Below are 27429 nucleotides of genomic sequence, written 5' to 3'. Positions count from 1 at the left end.
AAAAGTATTTGTGGGAGCTAACTGCTAATGAAAACTGCTTGGGTTTTGGTTCTGGCCCTGTTTTGTATATAATACTTTTAGTAAAAGGACTCCTTATCTAGGAGGATCAGATAACTCCCAGTTCATGATGAGAAACTCAGATTGCATAAGCCACCTAATGTCACCTTGTCAGACATTACCAGCGCCGAATAGCCAAGAACTTTTCTGAAAAATAAAAAAAATAAAAATCTAGGGACCTGCACTGTGATTGTAAGGATTTCCACAAGTTACATAAAGCCTCCTGATCTGCCACATATGCTCCAAACGTCATTGGAACTGTTGGAATTTATGGGCCAACTGGCAGAGCTTCCACTGCAACCTGGACCAGATGGCAAGCCTGTCTTGCTCTGCTCTTCACTCAAAACTGTCATCTTTCAGGTCATCTGGTCAATGAGTCAGAACTGACAAATTAGGAGTTCACTGAACAACCAGATATTTAAAAAATAAAAGAGAAGTGAAAAAGGAAAGAAGACTATTATTACACAGGCGAAATAGTAAAAGGTTCTTCGCCTTTGTGTGCTATAAAAGAGATCTTTCAAGAGACCTCTGCCTCAGATTAAGAGGCATACATGGAATTATTCCCTCATCCAACCTCAGCCGTGATTTGGGATTTTAATCAACACGCGGGTCAGGGTAGTTTGAGTGGTTCTTCGCGAGAAAGCTGACGCCCTCCACGCGCCTTCCCCTACAGAGAGCCTGGGAAAGGAGAAAGGATTCCGAGGAAGAGCTCCGGAAGCCCCGCCCCGCCCGGCCACGCGCAGGCCCCGCCCCTCCAGACGCAGGCCCCACCTCACGAGAGCTCCGCCCTGCCTGTGGGTTGGGCCCCGGTCGGTGCAGCTGACTCCCCGCTTTCTCCCTGTTGGGCCCACGAGGACGCTGTGGGATTTGGCACCATGTCTGTGTCAAGGCTGGCTCAGTTGCTTGGCTGCGTCCCGGCCACCGCGTGGAGAGCGGCAAGTAAGGCGCCCGGCCCCGGGGCCGAGGTCGCGGGCGGGGTCGCGAGGGCCCGGCGCCGCGAGAAAGTCCTCCCTCGGGGGAAGGCGCGTGTGTCCCGGGCGTCTAAAGGCGCCGGGTGCTGCAGAGCTTCTCTTTTTCGGCTCGGCCACCCACGTCTTGGTCCTGGACAGGTCCCTTCACCATCCCGGATCTCCGGGGTCGGACTAGGGCTAGAAGATCACCCAAGCCCTTCCAGCCCGGGCACCTGCTTCCTTCCGGTCACTGGTTAGGAAGGGCAGCGAACGTTCGGGGTTGTTTACTTGGGAGCTCTCAGGGCGCACTACTCTTTGGTGCTCGTGGAAGAAAAAATCCGTGTATGCCTCTTACAGCAAAAAGGATTTGTGGCAGTGTACAGTATTAAAAAATTGGAGAAGTGCAGAGGTGGGTCAAAGTAGCAAATTAGTATAATAAAAATTAGATGAAGTCAAGAATTGTTAATACAAAGAAAGTATGCATGCTTTGAGTAAAAACCAGCGTTTTTTAACCCATTTTTGTTGGCAGACTTTCTCAGCATTTTAGACTTACCCATAAAGTATGCTAAGCATAGTTTTAATTGAGGACAACCCGGAGAAAATGTGTAAGTTGAAAACAGAATTACTGCCCTTCATAGTAATGGGCCCCAGATTTCTATGCAGTTTGTTTTCTGTAATCATTTCTCCCCAAACATATTACTTGTTAATTGTAAACATTTTAAATGGTCCAGGAGTGAATAATTAAGTGAAGGTCTCACTTTATCCCAACTCCAAAGTAATAACTGTACATTTTGTTGTGTGTTCATTCACCATCCCTTTCTCACTTGTGTTAACAACTTACGAAGTATTTGATACCAAAAATGTATGATACACGTGTAAGTTATGAAGCAAATCTTCCTTTTATGAACTCATTTTCCAGTTTAAGAAATAGAATACTTCTGTTACCAAGCAGTTACTGGGTGCTTCTTCCTGATGCAGTTGTAACTTTACATGGTTTGGGTCTTCATAGAAATGGCTTCTTACCGTTTGTATTTATTTTACTGGCCTTTTTCAACTGGCACTGTATTTTGAGATTCATCTATATTGATGTGTGAGGTTGTAGTTAATCATTCAGTTGTGAGAATATATGGTACAGTTTTTCCATTCTTCTTCCCAGTGGACATTTGGGTAATTCTGGAAACACCAGGATTGGCTGCTGCTACACATTCTTGTTATGGGTGCTGTAATGCAAGGAGTGGAATTCCTGGAACATATGGTATAGGCCTTTCCAATTTTATAATACGATGCCAAGCTGTTATGAAGGCATTTCCATTCCTCCCAGCAATTACATTCCTACCAGCAGAAACATCAGTTCTTGTTGCTTCACATACTTGTCAACATTGCTAATCATCAGAAAATTTCATTTTTGTGTGAATAAGGTGTTGAAATGGTATGTCATTATGATTTTGCTTCTGGATTTTATATCCACTATCCTAGCTAAATTACTTTCCTGTGTTAACTTCTCTAATTAGAGAAGTTAAACCTCTTTTCAAATATTTATTAGCTTTTTTTGGTGAAATCTCTTCATTTTATTAATGGATTGTTTGTCTTACTTATATTCTTTACATATATTTCAATACTAAGCCTTTTTTAGTTATGTAAGTGGCAAATAGCCCAGTTTGGGGGGTGTTTTTGTCACTCCATGGTGGGTTTCTTTTTTTTTAATACTATATAACAGCAGCAGAATAAAATAACGGATCTGCGTATACAATCACACAGCTTCGAAAGAACCTATTTTTTAAAGGTGTCTTTTGATGAACACATAATCATAATTGTCATCATGTCTTGATTCTTTTGTTTATTGTCAGTGCTTTGTGATCTTGTCTCAGGAGGCCTTTCCTACCCTATTCTCCTGTACTTTCTTCGCAAAGGTCTATAGTTTTGCTTTTTATATTTAAGCCTTTATTCTACCAGGATTGATTTTTGTGTATGATGTGAGGCAGGAAACCAATTTCATTTATTTTCCACATCAGTAATCTGTTGTCCCAGGTCCATATATTGGGCCTTTCCTTCACTGATAACAATGCCAGCTTGTCTTCAGTCAAGTTCACATAAGCATATAGGCATGGGTTTATTTCTTGGCTCCCTTTTCAGTTCCATTGATCTATTTGTCTATTCCTGTGCTGATATCACCTGTCTTAATAACCATACCTTTGTAATAAATTTTTTTTTTCTTTAAGATTTCATTTGTCAGAGAGCAGGCATAAGCAGGGAGAGCGGCAGGCAGAGGGAGAAGCAGGCTCCCCCCTGAGCTCCCCGCTGAGCAAGGAGCCTGATGTGGCCTCCATCCCAGGGTCCTGGGATCGTGACCTGAGCCGAAGGCAGACGCTTAACCAACGGAGCCACCCAGGAGTCCCACCTTTGTAATAAATCTTGATATCTAATAGGTTAAATCCTCCCATTTTGTTTTTCAGAAGTGCCTTGGCTATTCTTACATATCTGCTTTCCATATCAAATTCTTAAAAAAAAAAAGTTCCTTTTGGGATTTGATTAACACTGCTTGCTATTTTTTTAAATTGTCATTTTGTGATTACTGCTTATGCATAGAAACATAGTTTACTTATTTATTGCTTTTGTATCCTATAACCTAGCTAAATTAGTTTATTAGTTTAAATAATTTATTATAGCTAGGTGGGGAGGGTATTTTGGTAGGTAGACGGTCTCATCTTAACGGCAAGTAATGAAAATCTAGTTTCTCACTTTCTAATATTTATATCTTTTTCTTTTCTCTTGTTTTTCTGTCTTGCTTAGATTTCCAGTAACATGTTGTCTAGAAGTGATGATACCTTCTTTGTAATTTTAATGGGAATGCATTCGTATTCAAGTGTCACAGCTGTGGATGTGCTTTATCACGTTAACAGAGTCCTATGCTATGTCTAGAAGGGTTTTTATTGTTGTTTATGTATTTGTCTGGTTTTTAAGATTGAATCTTGAAATTTACTGAATTCATTTTTCTTCGTCTTCTCGGAGTGATTATATCATTTTTCTCCTTTAAATCTGGTGAGTTGGTGAATTGTAGATTTTTCTAATGCTAAATCACTCTAGCATTCCTAGAAAATACTCAAATTCATCATGATGACTATATTTTTAATGTGATGTTGGATTTGGTATGCTAATATTTTGTGTAGAAATTGGCCTGTAGGGGCGCCTGGGTGGCTCAGTTGGTTAAGCGTCTATTTTCGGCTCAGGTCATGATCTCAGGGTCCTGGGATCCAGCCCCGCATCCGGCTCCCTGCTCTGAGGGGAGCCTGCTTCTCCCTCTCCCACTCCCCCTGCTTGTGTTCCCTCTCTCGCTGTGTCTCTGTCAAATAAATAAATAAAATCTTTAAAAAACGAAAAAGAAATTGGCCTATAATTTTCCTCTTTTGCAGTTTCCTTTTCTGGTTGAAGCTTAAGTTATTCTAGCCTCGTACAGTGAATTTAAGACTCTTACCACCCTTTTCTCTTCTTTGTTATATTTTGTTTAACGAAATTACTCATTCTTTGAGTATTTGGTATAACTCAAGTATAAAACTGTCTACTCTTTGAGGGAAGATTTTAAATTACTGGTTTAATTTCTTTAGCGGTTATTGCATTGTTCATCAGGTTTTCTCTTCAGTCAGCTTTGATAAGTTAAATTTTTCTAGAAAATTGTTAATATTACATGCTTTCAATATATAGACATAAAGTTCCCTTTTTGAAAAAATGTCTGCTCTCATTTATAATTATGTAGTCTCTTCATATTATTTATTTTGCCTTCTCTTGTTTTTTTCCTTATTAGCCTAATCAAAGACTTCACTTTTAAGGGAACCAACTCTTGCTTTTGTTGATTATCTCACTCGTATGTCTTTTATTTATGTTATCATTTTCTTCTCTAACTATGGTTATTTTCTTTCCATTTTCTGTGTGTGTCTCTCTCTTTAAAACAAAACTAAAAACATGGAAACGTGCATCTCACATACCATAGACTGGGTGGCTTAAACACCAAACATTTATTCCTCACAGTTCTGGAGGCTGGGAAGTCTGAGATCAGGGGGCCAGGACTTCTGGTCTCTGCTGAGAGCCTGCTTCCTGGTTTGCAGATGGCTGCCCTCTGTCTCCTCAGATGGCAGAGAGCAGAAAGCCACAGCAGGCTCTCCTATCTCTTCTTAAAAGGGTACTAATCCCCTTCATGAGGGCTCCACCCTATTACCTCAAAGAAGCCCCACCTCCTAATATCACAACATGATGTCTTAGAATTTCAACATATAAATGGGGGTGGTGAAGGGGACACAAATCTTCAGTTCCGAACACTGGTCTTTTTTTTTTTTTTTAAAGAAACATGGTAATTAGTGGAGCTTATACGAACAGCATGTGGCTAGATTTTGTGTTTTGTTTTGTTTTGTTTTTTAAGATTTATTTATTTATTTGACAGAGTGAGACACAGCAAGAGAGGGAACACAAGCAGGGGGAGTGGGAGAGGGAGAAGCAGGCTTCCTGCCGAGCAGGGAGCCCGATGTGGGACTCGATGTGGGGCTTGATCCCAGGACCCTGGGACCATGACCTGAGCCAATGGCAGACGCTTAACGACTGAGCCACCCAGGTGCCCCTGGATTTTGTTTGTTTTGTTCTGTTTTTTGGAGTCTGACAGTCTATACCCATTTAACTGGAGAGTTCAGTCCATTTACAACCATAATTATTGACATAGTTGGCTTTATTTCTACCATCTTTTTACACCTTCTGTTTGTCATACGTGGTTTGAATTAAATATTTTCTTCTTTTTTTTTTTTTTTCCTCTGCTGGTTTGGAAGATATACGTTATCTTTTATTGGTTACCCTTGAAATCTAAATGCATACTTAAGGAAATCTAAAGTTAACACCTTCTAAACAGTGTAAAGTGTAAAAATGCTTTGAATTCACTCATCCTCTACCTCTGTTGTTCAGCCTTTTAGGTGTGTATATGTGTGTATTCTTGTGTATATGTTGGGATAGGATTGTGGTTTTGATAATCCCACATCGCAGTTACTATTACGGTTTTATACAGTCAATAAAACTTTCATTTTCTCTCTGTTCTTATCTCACACTTTACTTTTGGGATCATTTTCTTAAAGTAAATTGCTTAGAAGTTTCTTTCATGACTTTTGTGATAAAGTTTCTTAGTGTTCTTTTTGATGTAGGTCTTATTTTTAATCTGAAAATCTGGTTTCTTTTACTTTTTGTTTTTGAAAGGTGGTTTTAGTGGGTGTATCATTTTCTCATAGCTCTATCTTCTGGCTTCTATTATGGCTATGGGGAAGTTATTTTACTTATTACTAAAGTTGTTATTACTAATGTTCCTTCATTAGTAATCTGTCTTTTATCTGGCTTCTTCTTGGATCTTCCTTTGATCTGGCTTTCTTGTTGGGGGTTGTTTATTTTACCTTGTGTTCAGATGTACTTTTCCCCCTTGAATTTGGCATTTCTTTGTGCTTCCTCTATCTGCCGATTCCTGTCTGTTGTACTTCTCATGGTCTTTCCGCTATCTCCTTGTGGAATTATGATTAAACAAACATTTGTTAGACCTTCTCATTTTATCCTCCATAGTTTGAACTTACTTTGGTTATTTTCGTCTTTGTCTCTATGCCTTTTCCTGCATAATTTCTTCAGAACTTAATTCTTGATCACAAATTCTCTTCTCAGCTGTATCTGTTCTGCTATTTAGCCCTTTTATTGAGTTTTAAATTTTAAATTGTTCCATTTCTAAACTTCTTTGTGTTTTAAGTTGGCCTTTCATAGTCTTACTCATTTCTCCTTTTTGGCTTTTTTTTCTTTGAACACATTAAATAGTTATATTCTGATTTCGGTGATTTCAGTGTCAAATCTTTATGGTCTGGTCGTATTTGTTGATTTCACTGACTCTTGCTTGTGATGGCTTGTTTCCTCAAATGTTTTACTGGGATTCTCTCTTGAGACTTAACATGAGACATGAGTTGAGAAGGTATTTCTCCACAGAGGATTTGCTTCTGCTCTTCCCCTGTGTCTGGAGCACTTCACCTTGACTTGGGTCCACTTTATATAAGATGCTCCCCTTGGGCGTTTTTGGACCGTACAGATAGTATGTAATCAGGCATAAACATAGGTGTGGTCAGCCAGTAGTTTCAAAATCTCTATAAGGGCTTCTTTTTTTTTTCATCTCCACTTAAAACCAAGGTTGAGATGGATAATTTTCCTTCCTTAACTGTTCTCTTCATTAACTGGAAGTTTGCTTCTAGCTCCTTGCTCCTTTGACCAGCGGTATGAACACCACCTGACTATTGTTAAAATGCAGACTCTCAGGTCTCACTCAGGCCTACTCAGAGTCTGCATTTTAACAAGATCCTCCAGGTGTTTTATATGCACATTAAAATCTTCAGGCTCAATTTCTCTTCTGAGTGCTGAGCCTCCCGGAGTCCTGGCCTCTAATAGGCTTTTTGTTTTGCTCAGGCTCAGCAGACTCCTCTCTCTGCTGTTCTGGAAGCTCTGTACCCCAGCTCTAGGTGAGAAAGACACAGGATATGTAATGGTTTAAGTGTTTGGTGACCTCACTGAACAGCTTTGTTAGTTTATCATTTTATACTTTCTTAAAGGCTCTTTGATTAAGAGATTTTTGTATATTTTTTCAACCTTTTTAGATGTTTTATAGCTATAGGTTTTTAGGCATCTCTAATTTATCAAATTGCCAGAAACAGAAGTTCTGAAAAGTTATTTGTTGTTTTGATTTAACGGTCATTCAGTCTTTTTTCCTTTGCTTTTATTATTCTTTCAGAAGGTCATCTTCTTGCTTGTAATGTACTTGTAAACAGAATTCTAAATAGGCTTTGGATAAGGCCAAACGACCCCTTGAAGAAGAAGACATGGGCTGTTTGGTGGTGATTTCCTTCTTTCTCAAAGGATGATTTTTGCTCTAAGTTTCTCAGGTATTGCCCGTGCAGTTGAGGTAGTCAGAAGCTTGCTGAAGGCCAAAATGTAATACGAACATTAAGACACAGCTAACTTTTGAGCACGGTAAGGGTTCGGGGCTGACCCCCTGCACCATAAAAAATCCATGTATAACTTTTGACTTCTCCAGAACTTAACTCCTGATAGCCTACTATTGAATGGAAACCTTGTGATAACATAAACAGATGATTAACACATATTTTGCATATTATATGTGTTATATGTTGTATTCTTATAGTAAGGTAAGATAAAGAAAATAAATGTTATTAAGAAAATCGTAAGGAAGAGAAAATACATTTACAGTGCTGTACTGTAAAAAATCCATGTATAAGTGGGCCTGTGCAGTTCAGACCTGTGTTGCTCAAGGATCAGCTATAATTACTGTTGCTTAGTACCTACTCTTTGATAGGCAGAATCCACAGGAGTGGCTCTGGGGCTCCCCTTCACCCCTTTGCTAATCCTTACGATCCGACAGACCCTTTTTACCTGCCCTTCAAGCTACCTGTATGTGCCTCCCTGCCACCACCCTGCCAGGTGGCTGTGCACGGACTTGTTTCCAAAACTATAAAGTGTGTGGGTGCCAAAGGGCACAGCGTCCCCTGTCTTGTTTTGTATGGTACAGAAATGAGAGGAATTCTCCTCCTCCCCATTCTGTCACACTGTTACCTGTGTACAGAATTAGTTCTGTTTAGGCCTCCATGGTCTCAGAGTCCTTTGAGAATACTGGTCTTTTAGCTTTTCCTTGTAACCTTTTTTTCTACGATAAAGTTCCTTCAGAAGTACTCAAGGCCAGACCTACGGACTAGTTTCTCAAACTGCTCCTTTGCTGCTCCTCTCTCTTTCCCACAGTACACTCATATTCCTGTTCTTTTCCAAAAACCCTTTTGCACATTGACTTCTGTGTCCTACCATTAGGCTGAAGTTATTCCATTCAGAGTGTGCACATAGAGACATACACATTACGTCATTTCTCTGAGCTAGCCTGCAAGGTAAGTAGAAGTAACCCCATTCTGGGGGGGATACAGATTCAGTGAGATACAGTAACCTTCTTAGGATCAGTCACATTGCTAAATGTGGCATTGGAACCCATGTGTGATTCTAGTTCCCTTAGTTTACAAGTTTTTTTTTTTTTTTTTACTTGTCCCTCGTATTACCGAAGGAAAGGGCCAAGCTGCTGTAACAGTTCTGCTGACGGGACGGGGAGGACAACTCTGCTTTGACAGAGTTCTTTTCCATCCAAGTCTGTGTTCTTTTCATCCTGTTGGCTCCACCAGGTGTAGGGCAGTGCCGCTGATCAGCCCCACGTACAAGAGTTGAGTTTTACTAGATATTTACAACCTGTGTCTCTTCTGAATGGTTGGACATAGGTTCTGAATGGGCACTGTCTATATCATATAAGTTATTAAATAAGTGTCACCTTGCCCTGGGTTTCGTCCACATCTGTATGGTTGAAGCTGGTTCACTGCCATGTCTGTATTATAACCCAGGGAAATGGGAAAAGAAATCCAGAGCAATTAGCTTGTTGCAAAAGTGAGGCAACTTAAAATTTGCACACATCACTTCCAGTCACAACCCACTGGTCACCACTTGGACACGTGGCTGCTTGGCTGCAGGGGAGGCTGGGAAATGTCATCTCTAAGCAAGTGGCCTGGTGCTCAGCTTAATAGCAAATGAGGTGGGAGTGAGAATCTAGAACCAAATGGAAGAAGGGAAAAGTGGCTACTTGAGACAGCTTCCACCACATCTACCTAATGTCACTTTTTCAGAAAATCATTTTGTTCAAATTGAACAGAATTACTGTAAATTAAAGACCGTTAGACCTGCCCCATCGGATTGTGAGGTTTAATGAGGTGTCATGTTTTCAGCCCCTAGTACAGAGCCTGGCACATAGCAGACATCTAACACATATATATGCATCATTTAAGAGGCAAAAATTTTAGCTTCAGATTTTGTCTGCATTATAATTGGTAGTTGAGACTATTTTGTGCCATTTTTATGATTTTGTGTAAATGCTTAGGAATTTCTACAGATTTGGACCATACCAAGGTTAATTTTTACACTGAATATCATTTCAAGCTTTGAGTTAGATTTTTTTTTTTTTGATTTGCAAAACCAAACCTAAAACAGAAAGTGCTAATTTATTGTATTGAGTCTGAGTGCATAGTAGCAGGTGGCTACTGGTATCTGTTAAATACTTGGCTGATTTTTAGGCTTCAGAGTGAGTTATTTGATGTACAGTAAGACAGACTTGCTTAGTAACCAGATGTAGAATCTAGTCATTAGCCGGAATAGATGAAAAATCTGTCCACACTTAGAATCTAATTTGTAACTATTAAAATTCTTTCTGTATATCTATATTAATTATTACTGAATTATCATGACTTAGAAACAACCTTTCATGCTTTATAAATTTGTGATTTGTTGATGGATAGATAGTTGGGCATTAATGAACAGAAGTTTCTATTGTGGAGGTTGGCTAAACTTCCTAAATTGGGATATATTGATGTCACATTCTAAAGAATCCTATACTTCAGATAAGAAGTGACTAATTAACAAAAATCACATGATTTGCACTGGAAATATCTTTCAATTGAGCATGGTTTGTGTTCACCAAAATTTTCAATATAATATTTTTTAAATAGTCACAATAAGCCAAGATCAGATTGTTATATGAAATAATATAATCAGAAACTCATATATCTATATTTTCCATTTCTTAAATATAAATGCTACCTTGTAAGATATTATTGCAGGTTTTTCTCTTTAGCCTTTTAGTGTATGTTTAAATATTATTTTGAGGACATAAGAAAAAATACAATATGTTCTTAGGTATTGAAGTGGGAGTTTGAAGGCAAAATGGTCTGTAGTCTAAATAAGTAAGTAAAAATTTTAAATAAATAACTGTTTTTATTTTAATGTATATAGAAATTTTTATCACAAATATGAAGTATTTTATATAAGTGAGCATGTAGATGGGAGAAAACTATATTAATTCTGTAGATCATTGTCATAGCTTTATTAAAACATTCAGTTATGTATTTATTTTTTTAATCCTCGTGTTTTATGGGCTCTTGGATTTGTGGGAGAATGGTAGTTTGTACTCTAATTGGTCATTCAGACAAGAATTTTGCTGCTCCCTGAGCTATATGCAGTAGATAGATATGCAAATGAACAGCCTGATACACTATTTTGAAATTGTTAATACAGTTTGTATGTAGCGTTAACTTTATGTAATCTTACAAACAAGTCTTACATAAATTCCAAGTTGGCTGTGGAGGGTGTGTATGTATAAAAAGAGATATATATATATATGTACAAATATTTATGTGCATATATATTTGTGTGTGTATGTATGGGTGTGTGTATAGATACAATTTTTTAAGTAATTTCTGTACCCAACATGGGGCTCAAACTCACAACCCCGAGATCAATAGTCACAACTGACTGAGCCAGCCAGGCACCCCTATATATAATTTTTTAAAGCAGATGGCAGGGTGATGTAGTGATAGCTAGAATATGAATAAAATACATGTAATAAAAGAAAATTCTAATTATATGTAATGCTACTAGGAGCTTGCAGATAATACTATGATGATAATATTAGATAAAATTTATCACAGTGGTAAAAGGTTTGCATGAATTGTCTTGTTTAATTTATTTAGTAACTCATGAGATAGGTACTGTTACCTTCAATTTAGCAGGGAGGAAACAGAGTTAGAAAGGGTAAGTCACTTGACAAAGGTCAAACAACTGTTAGTTTCCTACTGCTGCTGTAACCAGTTGTCACAAACTTAGTGGGGAGGTGAGAAGTCTGAAATGGGTGAGAAGTCTTTGGACTGAAATCAAAGTGTTAGGGCTGTGTTCTTCTGGATGCTCTAGGGGGAGAATCTCTTTCTTCCCTTTTCCAACTTCTAGAGGCTGCTGAAATTCCTTTCCTCCATCTTCAGAGCCAGCAGCATCCATTAAGGCTGTCTGATGCTGTCATCCCTCTGGTTCTCTCTTCCAATTATCTCTTCCCCTTTTAAGGATTCTTGTGATTACAGTGGATCCACACAGATAGCCCAAGGTAATTGCTCTAGTCTAAGGTCATCTGATTAGCAACCTCAATTCAAACTGCTGCCTAAATTCTCCTTTACCCTGGAGCCTGACCTCTTCGCAGGTTCTGGGTATGAGGTTCCGATCATCTTTGGAAGCCATTATTCCGCTTACCACAGTAGTATAACTGGAATTGGTCCTCAACTCTGTCTGCCTCTAAAGCCATTCCTTTAGGAAATTCAAAACCCAACCCTGAAGTCATTTTTTTCAGGGTGGTTTTGCACTTATTGAACATGATCTTAATGAGGGTCAGATAACTTTCATAGCAGTTTAGGGAATTTAGCTTTCTCTATATAGACTATGGAGAAAGTGATCTCATTTGTATGTTGTAAATACCCGATACATTTTTTAAAAGTTTAATTGGCAGGAAAAGAGAATCGTGATTAGGATTCAAATATAAGAATACTAAATAACAATCTCTTGTAATTTAAATAATAAATATTGTCCTTAAAACTTTGTACTACTTAGTAACACTTAATCATCTGATTTCTGGTATTTGGGGCATTGCTTCACACAGGAATCAGTATTTTATGTATAAGTTTTTACAATTTTGATAATGGTTAACTAATTTATTTTAAAGCTCTTCTTTTTAAACTGATAATATTGGTTGCCTCTGAGGAAGGGAAGTGCCTGTCTGGAAGATAAAGGGAAGAATTTTCACTGTATGTCCTTTTGTACTTTTTGTACTTTGATAAATGTGAATGTATAAACTAAAAACAAATAAAACTGTTAACTTTTTAAAGTAGGGTAAAAGAACAGCTCCTAATTTTTCACTGTCTCCACTCTCCAGGATCACCCCTTTTATGTCATTCTGTGAGGAAAATTAGTTCTCAAGGAGAAAAATCCAAACCCATCAGACAATCTCTTAAGAAGCCAAAGTTACCAGAAGGTCGTTTTGATGCACCAGAAGATTCTAATTTAGAGAAAGAACCACTGACAAGTGAGTATGGGCTTACCTCACGGATATTACGGGTTTGGTTCCAGACCACTGCAGTAAAACAAATATAGCGGTAAAGTAAGTCAAATAACTGTTTTTGGCTTCCTAGTATGTATAAAAGTTATGTTTACACTATACTGCAGACTGTAAAGTGTGCAATAGCACTCTGTCTAAAAAAACAATATATATACCTTAATTTAAAATACTTTATTGCTAAAAAATACCATCACCTGATCTTTCAGTGAGTCATAATGTTTTTCTGATGGAGGGACTTGCCTCAGTGTTAATGGCTGCCAACTGATCAGGGTGGTGCTTGCTATAACAATTTCTCAAATTGGACAACAAAGAAGTTCACCACATTGATTTATTTCTTTCATGAAAGACTTCTCTGTAGCATGAGATGCTGTTTGGTAGCATTTACCCACAGTAGAACTTTCAAAATTGGGGTCAATCCTCTCAAACCTTGCCACTTCTTTGTCAACTAAGTTTGTGTAATAGTCTACCCTTTGTTGTCGTTTGAACAGTCTTCACAGTATCTTCCACAGGAGTATATTCCAATACACAAAACTACTCTTTGCTCATCCATAAGAAGCAAGTGCTCATCTGTTGGAGTTCTACCAAGAGATTGCAGTAATTCAGTCACATCTTCAGGCTCCACTTCTAGTTCTAGTTTTCTTGCTGTGCCCACATCTGCAGTTAACTTCCTCCACTGAAGTCTTGAACTCCTCAAAGTCATCCATGAGGGTTAGAATCAACTTCTTCCAAATTCCTTTTAATGTTGATATTTTGACCTCTTCCCATGAATCACACATGTTCTTCATAGCATCAAAATGGTGAATCCTTTCCAGAAGGTTTTCAACTTACTTTGTCTGAATCATCAGAGGAATCATTACCTATGGCAGCTACAGCCTTACAAAATGTACTTCTTAAATAAGACTTGAAATTAGAATGACTCCTTGATCCACGGGCTGCAGCATGGATGTGTTAGCAGGCATGAAAACATTAACCTCATTGAACATTTCCATCAGAGCTCTTGGGGGACCAGGTGCATTGTCAATAGGGAGTCATATTTTGAAAGGAATCTTTTTTTCTGAGCAGTAGGTCTCATCAGTGGGCTTAAAATACTCAGTAAACTATGCTGTGAACAGATGTGCTGTCATCCAGGCTTTGTTGTTCCATTTATGGGGCACAGGCAGGGTAGATTTAGGATAATTTTTAAGTGTCCTAGGATTTAGGGAATGGTAAATGAACAGTGGCTTCAACTTAAAGTCACCAGCTGCATTAGCCCCTAATAGGAGAGTGAGCCTGTTCTTTGAAGCATTGTAGCCAGGCATTGACTTCTACTCCCAGCTATGAAAGTCCTTTTTCCAATAGAAGGCTGTTCCATCCACATGGAAAAACCTGTTGTTCAATGTAGCCACCTTCATTATTTATCTCAGCTAGATCGGGATAACTTGCTGCAGCTTCTATATTAGCCCCTGTTGCTTCACCTTGTGCTCTTTGATGTTGTGGTGATGTCTTCTTTCTCCATATAAGCAATAAAGCTGTTTGCTTTCTTATGGTTTGTGCGTTCACTGAAGTAGCACTTTTCATTTCCTTCAAAAACTTTTCCTTTGCCTGCACAATTTGACTAACTGGTTGTCGCAAGAGGCCTAGCTTTGACCTATCTCGGTTTTCAGTGTGCTTTCCACATTAAGCTTAATCATGTCTAGCTTTTGATTTAAAGTGAGAAACATGTGACTCTTCCTTTCACTTGAACACTTAGAGGCCATTGTAGTGGTATTAATTGGCCTAATTTCAGTATTGTTTTGTCCCAGGGAGTAGAGAGGTCCAAAAGGGGGAAAGACAAGGGAACGACTGTTTAGTGGAGCGGTCTGAGCACATGCAACATTAATCAGTCAACTGTTTTATATGGGTATGTTTCCTGATGCTCCAAAACAATTACAATAGTAATATCAAAGATCACTGATCACAGAGCACCATAATAAATGTAATAATAATGAAAAAGTTTGAAATATTGTGAGAATTACTAAAACATGACACAGAAACACAAAGTGAGCAAATGCTATTTGGAAAAATGGCACCAATAGACTTGCTCATAGTAGGGATGCCACAATTTGTAAAAAAAAAAAAAAAAAAAAATGCCATATCTGTGAAGCATAATAAAATAAAGCTTCTCTTAATTTTTGAAGTGTCAAAGAAAGTATTTTAGTTATTGAGAAAAAAGAATGAAAGAAACATGTTGTTTATAATTCTTTATCAACAACACACTGACCATCACTTTGGGTAGGTTTAGAAAAAATAATTTCCAAACCCCTCACAATGATTGACTGTGTTTGTTTTATTTACTATACCCCATTATTCACATGACAAAGTATATGAATTGAGACCTGTTTCGATGCAAATAAGTTGAAAACCACTTGAGCAGACTTAAACAAAAGATAGTGCAGGTTGTTATGGGCTACAAGGTACACAGGTGGGGTACCCCAGGGCAATGATGCTTCTGGGCCTTGGAAAAAAATGGATCTTGGGAGTAAACACTATGTGGAAACCAGGATATTCTTCCTCCTTCTCTTGTCCCTGGTCTTCTCTTCATTGTTTTCTGTCATCAGACTCCCTTCTAAGTCCACTGGGTGGAAGGAACTGCTCCTTGCTGCTACTCAGGTCAATAGAGCAACTAGACTGAAAATACAATTGTTTAGTTCTAATTCCAAATTTCTCTCTCTCTTTTTTTTTAAGGATTTTATTTATTTATTTGACAGAGACAGCGAGAGCAGGAACACAAGCAGGGGGAGTGGGAGAGGGAGAAGCAGGCCTCCCGCGGAGCATGGAGCCCAATGTGGGACTCGATCCCAGGACCCTGAGACCATGACCTGAGCCGAAGGCAGACGCCTAACGACTGAGCCACCCAGGCGCCCTCTTTTTTTTTTTTTTTTTTAAGATTTATTTATATGAGAGAGTGAGAGCACACCGGGTGGGGGTGAGGGAGAGGAAGTGAATCTTGAACAAATTCCCTGCTGAGTGTGGAGCCTGAGGTGGGGCTAGATTCCAGGACCCTGAGATCACAACCTGAGCCAAAACCAAGAGTTGGTCACTCAACCAACTGAGCCACCCAGACGCCCCTAAGTCCAAATTTCTTAAGAGAGCTCATTGGCCAAGCTTAGATCAGGTGTCTATAGCTAAATCAATCTGAGCGGCCAGTGGGGTGGGTCACAGGTGAAGGTGGTTATTCTCACCATAGCCATGTGGTTGGAGAAAGAGAAGGGGAAGTTTGGAGAAAGAAGAGGTTTTTGAAGGGTGGTGGGATAATAGACTAAACATTGTTTTGTATTTAGTACATACAAAATTTGGTTCATGTCTTAAAGCTCTGTTTTTTAAAGTGCTACTTTATTTTCATTCTATACTCTTTTGTACCTTTGAATTGTGGAACATGTGCAAGTATTAGCTATTCAAAAAATATGATTTTAGATAGTGTAAATGTAAACATACCAGTCTGAAACTTTGGCATGCCACCCCTGCTTGTCTCCTGAGAGTTAACCCATCCATGTAGTGAAGCATCCTAGGCAAGAAGATATCAACAAAGGGTACAGGGACCTGTATCTGGAGCTCTTTAGAATATAAAAGCTTTTCTTTTTGTTCATTCAGTTAAATATTTCAGTTTATAGCACTATTAATCCCAGTCTAATAACCAGATCAGTCAGTCAGCCAAAATGATGGAGACTTTTAAAAAGCATAACCTAAAGGTAAAATTCTTCTTTCATAGTTTTAGCCAAGCACAAAAATCTAAGAGGAAATTTTTCATTAAAACATCATACACAAAAGTAGCAATCCCAGAAGTAAACCCTCACATATATGCTCAACTGGCTTTTGAGAAGGTTGCCAAGATCATTCAGTGGGGGAAAAGACAGTCTTTTCTATATGTGGTGCTGGGAAAATTGGATATCCACATGCAAAAGAATGAAATTGGACCCTTACACCATAAATAAAAATTAACTCTAAATATGTCAAAAACCTAAAATTAAGAGATAAAACTATAAAATTCTTTGATGAAAACACTGGGAAAAATCTTCATGATATTGATTTTGACAGCCGTTTCATGGTTGTGACACCAAAAGCATAGACGGCAAACACAAAAGTATATAAATTGGACATTATCAAAATTAATAAATTTTGGACATCAAAGGACATTATCAAGGAAGTGAAAAGAAAACCTACGGAATGGTGGAAAATATTTGTAGATCATACACCTGACAAAGAATATCAAGAGTGTGTAGAAAACTCCTACAACCCCACAAAAACAACTCAATTCAAAAATGGACAAATGACTTGAATATACGTTTCTCCAAAGATACACAAATGACTAACAAGCACTTGAGAAGGTGCTTAACATCACATTCCTTACAAATCAAAACCACAGTGAGACACCACTTCACACAAACTAGGATGGCTACAATTTAAGAAAAACTGGAAAATAAGTGGTGGCAACAATGTGGAGAATTTGGGACCATCCTGTGTTTCTGGTGGGAATGTGAAATGATGCAACTACTCTGGGAAACAATTTGGCAATTTCTCAAAAAAGTGAGATCTAGAACCCAGCAATTCTACTCCTAGGTATATATCCAAAAAAATTGAAAGCAGGACCTTGAGCAGATATCTGTGTACCTGTGTTCATAGCAGCTTTATTCACAGTAGCCAAAAGAAACAACTCAGATGTCCATCAATAGATAAATGGATAAACAAAATGTGGTATGTGGAATACTACTCAGTCATAAAAAGGAATGGCATTTTGATTGTGCTACAATGTAGATGAACCTTGAAAACATTATGCTTAGTGAAACAAGCTAGACATAGAGGGACAAATATGATTCCACTTAAATTATGTACCTAGAGTAGGCAAATTCATAGAGACAAGGTAGAATATAGGTTATCAAAGTCTTGAGGGAGGGGGGGAAAAGGAAAGTTTTTGTTTAATGGGTACAGAGTTTCTATTGAGGATGATGAAAAACTTTTGGGTATAGATAGTGTAATGGTTACAGACCACTGAGAATGTAGTTAATGCCACTGAATTGTATACTTACAAATGGTTAAAATGATAAATGTTATATATATTTAATACAATAAAAAAGAAAAAAGTACATTTCAAAAGGCAATCATCTGATACAATGCTAGGTATTCATCTTAACTTTTGAATCACTGAAATTTATGTTGAACATACCATCTCTTAGAAGCTGGTCTAGTAAACATCACCAAACCCAGCAAATGCTTTTCAATTCTCATTTTATAGGAACTGTCTATAAGCTTTGGCATTGTTAACCATTGCTTCTGGAAATCTCCTGTCTTGGTTTTGGTTATGCGTTGTCCAGTTCCTCCTCCTATTCCTTGAACCATTTCTTCCTGAACTCTTTTTTAAGCTCTTCTACCTCTGCCCAAAAGCAGAGGTTCAGAAATCTGGGGATAGTTCTTCACTCCTGCTTCTTCCTGTGTCCTGGCTCCTAGTCTTATTGATACCACCTCCTTAACATTTGTCAACTCATCTCCTCTTATCCATCCTACCAGTAAAGCCCAAATTCAAGCATCTATGGTTCTTTTGGTCTGTGTGCCTTGTTTCCTTCCTTCTAGGCTTGTCTCCCTGCCTCTGGTACATATGTCATTCTAAGAAAAGTGTATAGGTTGTCCCTTTGCAGAGAGTAGACTTCGTTATTAAGATAATAAAGGAAGATTGTTTGCAGCTGAGCACCCTGTCTGATGCAAGGATGAATAAGGAAAATGAGATACAAAAATAACTGAAGGGGCACCTGGGTGGCTCAGTCGGTTAAGCATCTGCCTTCAGCTCAGGTCATGATCCCAGGGTCCTGGGATCGAGCCCTGCGTCGGGCTCCCTGCTCAGCGGGGAGTCTGCTTCTCCCTCTCCCTCTGCCCTACCACTCCCCTGCTTGTGAGCACTCTTTCTCTCTCTCTGTCAAATAAATAAAATTAAAAAAAAAATAACTGTGAATAGGACGTTGTGTGATAACTGGCATAAGAGATATGCAAAAAAAGTTCAGAAGAAAAATAGAGAAAAGAGATAACATTTGAGCTGGGGGTTAAAGACACGATAAAATCATAAGTAGTTAAGGAATGGTGGGGAGAGGGGCGCCTGGGTGGCTCAGTTGTTAAGCGTCTGCCTTCAGCTCAGGTCATGATCCCAGGGTCCTGGGATCGAGCCCCACATCGGGCTCCCTGCTCGGTGGGGAGCCTGCTTCTCCCTCTCCCACTCCCCCTGCTTGTGTTCCCTCTCTCGCTGTCTCTCTTTGTCAAATAAATAAATAAATATATCTTTAAAAAACAAAAAAGGCATGGTGGGGAGATGTTTCAAAAAAGAGAAAGGTGTGGTCAGAGAGAAAGAGGCTGGGGAACATGATACCTGTGAGACACGGCCAATGGGCCTGCTTGGCTGCAGCATAGAGTGTACATAGTGGATTAATAGACTCTAAAGCCAGAGAGGTAGATATGGCTCAAATCTGGGAGGGCCTGAAGGATGAGATTATAGCATATGGGCTTTCTGCAGTAGACCGTGAGGAAAGCTCTGAATGCTTTTGAAGGCAGATTATTTTAATCAGCTTTACTATAGTATAATCTGCATATAATAAAATTCACCCATTTTAAGTAAACAGTTCCATGAATTTTAACAATGTTTATAGTCATGTAACCAACACAAAGTATACAACAGTTCCATCCCACAAGGAGCCCCTAGTGCCTCTATAATTAGTCTCATTTCCCCAACCCCTAGCAACTATGAATCTGTTCTCCATCACTATAATTTTGCCTTTCCTAGGATTTTATATAAATGAAATCATACAGTACATAGTCTTTTGTGTCTGGTGTCTGGCTTCTTTCACTTAATGTAATGTGGAGGAGGGATTCTGTTTTAGAAAGATGAATTCATCCTTCTGTGCAGATTAGGCTGAAGTCATGAGAGTCAGAAAACAGAAGAGTTAGAAAACTCTTACATTATTAGTCTAGAATGTGACTCAGCATAACTCAGGGTGGCACTAGCGAGAGTAAAAAGTTTCAGAAAACTGCAGGTTATAATGAGGGTGAAAATTAGGTTAAAGAAACATGAGGGAAAAGCCTCCGTAGAAGCTTCCAGTCAGAAAGAAGAAAGCTCAAGAGTGTGGGACTTAGAGAAGGAACATATTCAGGAGATAATGAAATCGAAGCAGATGGTGCAAGTGGACGTGAAGACCACTAGGAAAGAGGACCAAGGTCCTCTGTGTCCTCGGTATGTGAGGTTACTAATGTGGGTGTTCATAGGAAGGGTAATGGGGAGAGGTGAAGCTGTGAACCAAGTACTGATCCTATCCAGGAAGACAGAAGAGTCTTTATTACCAGACTGGAAAAAAGCACTGGACAAGTGAATGGTGTGGAATTCAAAAGAGGAAAGGCTTATAGAGGTTTGGTGGGAGAATGAGAAGCTGGAAGTAGGAGTGAGGCACAGGGATATCTTGACCCTTTCTCCCCTAGTGCTGTGGACTGAATTGTGTCTCCCTGAAATCCATATTTGAAGCCCTAACCCCCAAAGTGGTGGTATTTGGAGATGGGGCCTTGGAGAGATAATTAGGTTTATCATTATCTCTCCAAGGCCCCATCTCCAGATGGGGCCCCATGATGGAATTAGTGCCCTAATATTAAGTGACACTAGAGAGCTAGCCGTCTTTCTCTCCCTGCCTTGTGAGGACACAGTGAGAAGGGGCCATCTGCAAGCCAGGAAGAGAGTCTTCACCAGACCCAGCCATGCTGGCACCCTGATCTCAGACTCGTAGCCTCTAGAAGTGTAAGAAAGTTAATTTCTATTGTTGAAGCCACTCAGTCTGTGGTAGTTTGTTATGGCGGCCCAAGTTGACTAAGACACTCAGTGAGCCCCAGAAATAACGGGAGACAGAAGAGCTTCCCTTAGAGGCTTTCAGAGGAAGTCCAAGGATGGAGTTCTTTAGAAAACAGAATGATAAGTGGGGAAGAGTTTATTCACAGTAGGGAAAAAATTTTTAAAAATAGATAAATATTTGAAAATTTTCAAGGTAAATTCTCTCTTTTCTTTTTCCTAGGGAGGGACTACATGATTTTGGTGATGTTCATTTAGCTTTGTAAAGAGACACAGCTTAAGAATTGGGGTTCCTTCTAAAAGCTGATTCGTCTCCTGCTCTTCCCATATACAGAGCAGTAGTTTATGGGCTAAGTATAAGACTGCAACCAGAATGTCTGAATTCAAACTCAGTTTTACCACAGTAGTAGCAGTGTAACCAGGAGCACCTTTCTGAACCTCTTTGTACCCTATTTTCCTCGTCTCTAACATGGAGACAATAATTGTTCCTGTCCCATAGGATTATCATGAGGACAAAACAAGTTACTATGAATAAAGCACTCAAAAGTGGGCCTGACTCAAGATGGATGGTCTTATTATGAACACACAGTATTAATAGTAACATCTGTTGTGTCCATAAATGGCAGTATCAGCTAACCATTTACTGAAGCCAAAACCCTATGATGAAGGGCAAGAGTCCTCTTAGCTAAAATTAATTGGTCGTTCTTATGTACCCAGCACTGAGCTAGATCCTTTACATGCATTTCTTCGTTTAATTCTCAACAGACTAAATCAGGTACGATTGTTGTACCCATTTTACTGATAAGAAAACTGAGAAATTGAGCCAAAGTAATCTTGTTTCAAGACCTTTCAAACCTTACGGATTTGTACTCTGTATTCCCTGCATTTCTTTCCTTCTCTTACAATCCACCAGCATATATGCAGCTAACTCCCCACACTGGGACCTGAGAACATTCCAGGAATTCTAAGTAATTAATTTGGTAATAAAGTTCATCGAATATGACAATTGTATCCTGAAGTGATTTCTCAAACTTGGGAAAAAGAACCACATTTACAGTTCATTTAAAAGGCTGTGTAGTAATAACCTAGTCAGTGGTATGTACTGTAACCCTGTCTTCAGGATTGGCCATAATGCCTTTCTCGTCCCTATTGACTACTGTTTTTGCATCTTCTGTCTTTCTTTAGAATTTCCAGATGACATTAATCCTGTTACCAAAGAAAAAGGTGGACCCAGAGGCCCAGAACCTACCCGATATGGAGATTGGGAACGAAAAGGACGCTGTATTGATTTTTAAGACACATATTATTAACTTCAGTATCTTTTTCTGAATATGTACATCTGAATTTATTTCCAGTTGTTTTCTTTCTGTATATCCTTTAAGTCATTTAATTTCTATAATGTGTTTAAAAACATAAATAATGCCTGAAAGAAAATATGCTGCTATAAATTAAGGGGAAATAGTTGTACATTAGCACATTAATTTAATTTAAATATATTGGAGTATATAAATGGCAATTAGAGCACAAACTCATTTCATCACATTTCAGTTTATGTTAATCAGCTGCTTATAAAATGCAAATGTAAATACAAGTTTTAATGATTTTTATTGCCACATGCTAGGTAATAGTGACTTTTTAAATGTGAGTTAATGAACACATTATAGTTTGATAAGGCCACAGTAACAACAGAAAATCTAACTCCAGGGCCAGTTTACTTGGGTTCAAATCCTGGCTCTGCTACTTATTAGCCATGTGATCTTGGATAAGTTATTTAACTTTTCTACATCTCAGTTATCTTCATGCATAAATTGGAGTTAATGCTAGTTCTACCCTATCAGGTAGTGAGAAGATATTTAAGTAAGTACATGTAAACCACTTGGAACAGTGCATAGCACATAGCTCTCAGTGTGTTAGCTATCCTTCGATCTTAAATGTATTTTTCCAAGACTCTGGCTTTCTGTGGAGAAATATTAAGAAACCAAGTTTGAAATACTTGAACTGAAATTGTTTTATATGAATGTAACATTAAAAAATCATTAGGTGGAAAATTAGTGATTTTTTTGCATGGATTAACTGAGCTGAAATATATACCAGTTTGTTAAACATGAAATTTAGATACAGAGGGTCAATATGAGGAAAGCAGGGGATGAAATGGGCCAGCTTAGTTTTGATGACTCAGAAGCTCTTATATTGTGGCCCTTGGATAACTGGGTCAGGAAAAGGCATGTGCAGTTTACAGATGTGGAATGAAGGGAGAGTGGAGACTGCTCGGCTCGCTGAGGCGTCCTATGCTGTCCTCTGGCCTTACTCAGTCCCAGAGATTGGACCTTCAGCCCCCAGGCTACACTTAAATTACTTAGAAAGAAAGGGTTTGCAGGGTCTGTAGAAGACAATGCAGGGAGCTGATAATGCTGTAATACGACTTATAAGAGCAATATTATTTGAGAAGATTATAGGAGATTTATACAAGAGAATAAACTTTCCTAAAAGTGTATTCTCCTCAGAAACTAAGTAGTGTAGTAATTGGGCCTTGTCATTCAGTCTTGGTATCGGTTCTCTCTCTCCCAGTCAACATTTGTTCTTCTAATGGCCGTTACTGTGTATTCCGTTGAGCAATAACCACATTCCTTTAAAAATATTCTGTAGGGGCACCTGGGTGGCGCAGTCAGTTAAGTGTCTGCCTTCAGCTCAGGTCATGATCCCAGGGTCCTGGGATTGGGCCCTGCATCGGGCTCCCTGCTCTACAGGAGGCCTGCTTCTCCCTCTCACACTCCCCCTGCTTGTGTTCCCTCTCTAGCTGTCTCTCTCTCTCTCTGTGTCAAATAAATAAATAAAATCTAAAAAAAAAAAAAAAAAATTCTGTAATTTAGTCATCCTTCAATTAGCCCACATTAGTGTAAGTTTTTATTAGGTTAACATTCCAGGAGTACTATGTCAAATTATTTTGTATAGTTTTGCCTGTGTTTGTGGTATGTGATACAGGAGAGATAACTTAGATACTTCAAAAATGAATATAAAATATGTAACAACCAAAGTGTTGTATTAAGGTAATAGAATCCTTAACCTCTGTTAATAGTAACATGTTTCATGACAGCCGTCAAATACATAGGTACAGTTTGGTGGCATGAAAACATTTATGGTCTTTATGTCCATCAAACATTAACAAAAAAAACCTGAAGACTTCCAAAAGATGTAGCACTGGAACTGCATCACTCACATCTCGTCCTATGGGAAGCAGAGTTGACTGAGAACTGCAGCTGCTGCCCCATGGGATCCACCCCTGTGTTCCTGCTGAGGCTACACTTCCTCCAGGCTGTTCCCAGCCAATGAATGAGTATGTTTGCCCACTCCCCTCATGGATGACATTGGCTCAGGGACTCCCCATTAGCCGGCTCAGTACTTTCCTCGGACTGTACTGCTGTCTGAGACTCTTCCTACCCAATCCTCCTTTCCTTCTCTCTCCCTTCATAGGTGTCAGACTCTGCCTACTTGTCCCCTTCATGATTCAAAACGTTTCCCCGGTAAATCACATTTAATCCCATTTTATCATTTGTTTCTCAGAGAACCCAAACTAATGTGTATAGTTTTAAAAGAACAGCCTATAAAAGAACAACTTATAGACAGGTTTTTAGAAAATGCCACAAAGCTTGTGGCTTTTTCTAGTACAACATAGCCTAACCATTTAAATTTTACATTGCTTGGGGATTCTGGGAAATTATAGATTGTACATTTATACAGAAGGCTCGTACCCTGGAAGCTTGTACATTTTAGGTGTTTTGGTAGAATTGAATTATGTCCAGCATTTTTCTTATTGTGATGTCAGTTGCTGTGACCTACTATGAGTCAAAATCTACTGTTAACCTATTACTAAACTTGAAGAGCCAGCCTAAAGCCATATTCTGCAAATAAATAACAAATGTTCATTGGTTGAATAGTATGGCTTACAATGAAAACAGTAATTGTTAATGATGAATCAGCAAATTTTTGTATTTTTTTTTGTATCAGCAATTTTAATGATACTTTCAGAACAGGGCAGTAATTTTTACAAGTGCAAGATAAGAATGGCAGTGGACTTTTTTTTTTTAAGATTTTATTTATTTAACAGAGAGATGGAGAGCACAAGCAGGGGGAGTAGCAGGCAGAGGGAGAGGGAGAAGCAGACTCCCTGCTGAGCAGGGAGCCCGCCACGGGGCTGATCCTGGGACCCTGAGATCATGACCTGAGCCAAAGGCAGATGCTTAACTGACTGAGCCACCTAAGCGCCCCAAGGCAATGGACTGTTAACCAATACTGACTGATCAATTATGAAGGAAAGTAAAATGAAGAATGCCTGAGTTCATTCCTGCATTCAGTTGATTCTATTTAATCAGTGATTGTTCAGATATTCTGCTAGTCTCTGTGTATTTGGTGATGAATGAAATAGAGCCCTTGCCATCCTGTCATAAAGTCTGATGGAATTGATTTACACATGAGAACAATTCCAAATGATAACTGACTGAAGACTAAATGCATTGCAAGTGACTGTACTTCACCCCAGGCAAACCAAAGGGAACTTCCAACGTTTGATGAGGCCTTCACTTTCTGGATTTTTATTACTAGATGACTCTTTAGAAATCTAAGTGTTCACCTTTTTAAATTTAAACTGATTCTGTGAGATATGGATCTAGTCAAATATTCATTCTGTGATGAGTTGTGCTCTGACCTTGCCATATATCAGACATTGACCTAGGCACTGACCAGGAAGGTGTGGAGTGAACAGAGTGATGTAATTAAGATTCCTGGACATGTAAAGCTTCCTCAAGCCGTTCCTGGCTCCAGAAGGGCGTTTTTGGCAGGCATCCCTCTGCTCAGCCACTGGAACTGAAGCTGCCTCTGACTTCCCTAAGCCAGGACTGGCTGTTATGAATGAATTATAAAGAATATTGAATGATCCATGCATAGGAGGGGATATGTGAATATTAAGAAATATTTATCATGATTAAGTATTTGGTGTTGGTTCTGTGTCCTCTGGGGACTTTGTTCTAAGTCTTCCTCCTTGAGATCTTTCATTCATAGAAAGACACCGCTTTCCTGACCCTCCCATTGACTCTGGCCTTCTTCCAACATATGCTGCTTTTGCATCTCCCTCCTTTTCTCCTCAGTGGGGGCAATACTATATATTCTGTCTAAACCAACTTCTCTGATCACCCAAATCTGGATGGAAAATTAAAAAGGTAACCTCTAATATTCAAGGTAACCTCTAATATTCAACCTATTATTAGAGGTTACCTTTTTAGATAAAGTAACAGAATCTACTGTTTCAGCACTCTTTGGTCTTAAGGCCCTTTTATACTCTAAAACTCTTGGAGGTCCCTTAGTTGTTTAGGACCCCAAAGAACTTGTGTTTACGTGTGTCGTATCTATTGATATTTACCATGTTAGGAATGAAAACTGAGCAATATTTAATTAATTTTAAAATAATCCCAGGGGCGCGTGGGTGGCTCATTCGTTAAGCGTCTCCCTTCAGCTCAGGTCATGATCCCAGGGTCCTGGGATCGAGCCCCGCATCAGGCTCCCTGCTCGGCAGGAAGCCTGCTTCTCCCTCTCCCACTCCCCCTGCTTGTGTTCCTGCTCTCACTGTCTCTCTCTCTCTCTGTCAAATAAATAAATAAAATCTTTAAAAAAAAAATAATCCCATAATTGGGGCACCTGGCTGACTCAGTAGAGCATGCAGCTGTTGATCTCAGGGTCATGAGTTTGAGCCCCACCTGGGGTATAGAGATTACTTAAAAATAAAATCTTAATAATAAAATAACCCCATAACAAACCCATTACATTTTAACATAAAATAGCATTTTTTTGGAAAAATAACTAATTTTTCTAAAACAAAAATTAAGAAAAGTCGTATTGTTTCAAATTTTTGTAATCCTCTTTTATGTCTAACTTAATAGAAGGCAGCTGTATTTTCATATCCTTTTCTGCATTCAATCTGTTGTGATGCTGCTTTCTTTTTTTTAAGATTTTATGTAATCACTTGAGAGAGAGAGTGAACGAGCACAAGCAAGGGGAGTGGCAGAGGGAGAGGGAGAAGCAGGCTCCCCGCTGAGCAGGGAGCCCGCCAAGGGGCTCGATCCCAGGACCCTGGGATCATGACCTGAGCCAAAGGCAGATGCTTAACTGACTGAGCCACCAGGCACCCCATGATACTGCTTTGATTGAGGTGTATCGAAGAAAAAAGCTGGCTTCACACAGACCCAAAGTTAGAAAATGGAGGATCTCACAGATCCCCTGAAAAGGCCTTGGGGAACCCCAGAGTCCTTGGACCACAAACTTCAAGAACCGCTGAGTCAATTAAGTAGAAAGGAGGGTACTAAATGCAGGGCAAGCAGAACTGGCTGAGCCTCCAAGACCGAGTTTCAGAACCACACAACAGCGCTGGCTGGAGAAAGGAGCTGGTACCTGAAATTCTAGTTGGCTGCACCTCTTCCAGGCAAGAACCCGCTGACCACTGGATGGTCACAGCCACCACTGTAGCCACCTGAGCCCCAGAGGCTGCCACCAACCACACTGACGAAACAAAGACTTGGTAGCTTCCC

At 39.2% G+C, this 27429-nt stretch overlaps 1 protein-coding gene across 1 annotated transcript; it reads left to right on the top strand.

Moving 5' to 3' along the window:
* The first annotated feature begins 861 nt into the window (after positions 1-861).
* Positions 862-26357, top strand: SDHAF4 (succinate dehydrogenase complex assembly factor 4). The gene is made up of 3 exons (XM_028097704.2): positions 862-996; positions 12847-12996; positions 22040-26357. Exons 1-3 carry the CDS (start codon positions 933-935, stop codon positions 22147-22149), a joined length of 324 nt encoding a protein of 107 aa, XP_027953505.1. The 5' UTR covers positions 862-932; the 3' UTR covers positions 22150-26357.
* The last annotated feature ends 1072 nt before the right edge of the window (positions 26358-27429 follow it).

The sequence above is a fragment of the Eumetopias jubatus genome, unplaced genomic scaffold (assembly GCF_037043125.1).
Source record: "Eumetopias jubatus isolate StellerSeaLion01/CBP00866 unplaced genomic scaffold, mEumJub1_p1.0 scaffold_6, whole genome shotgun sequence".
NCBI classification, from domain to species: domain Eukaryota; kingdom Metazoa; phylum Chordata; class Mammalia; order Carnivora; family Otariidae; genus Eumetopias; species Eumetopias jubatus.
This window is presented reverse-complemented; position numbering and strand designations above follow the sequence as displayed.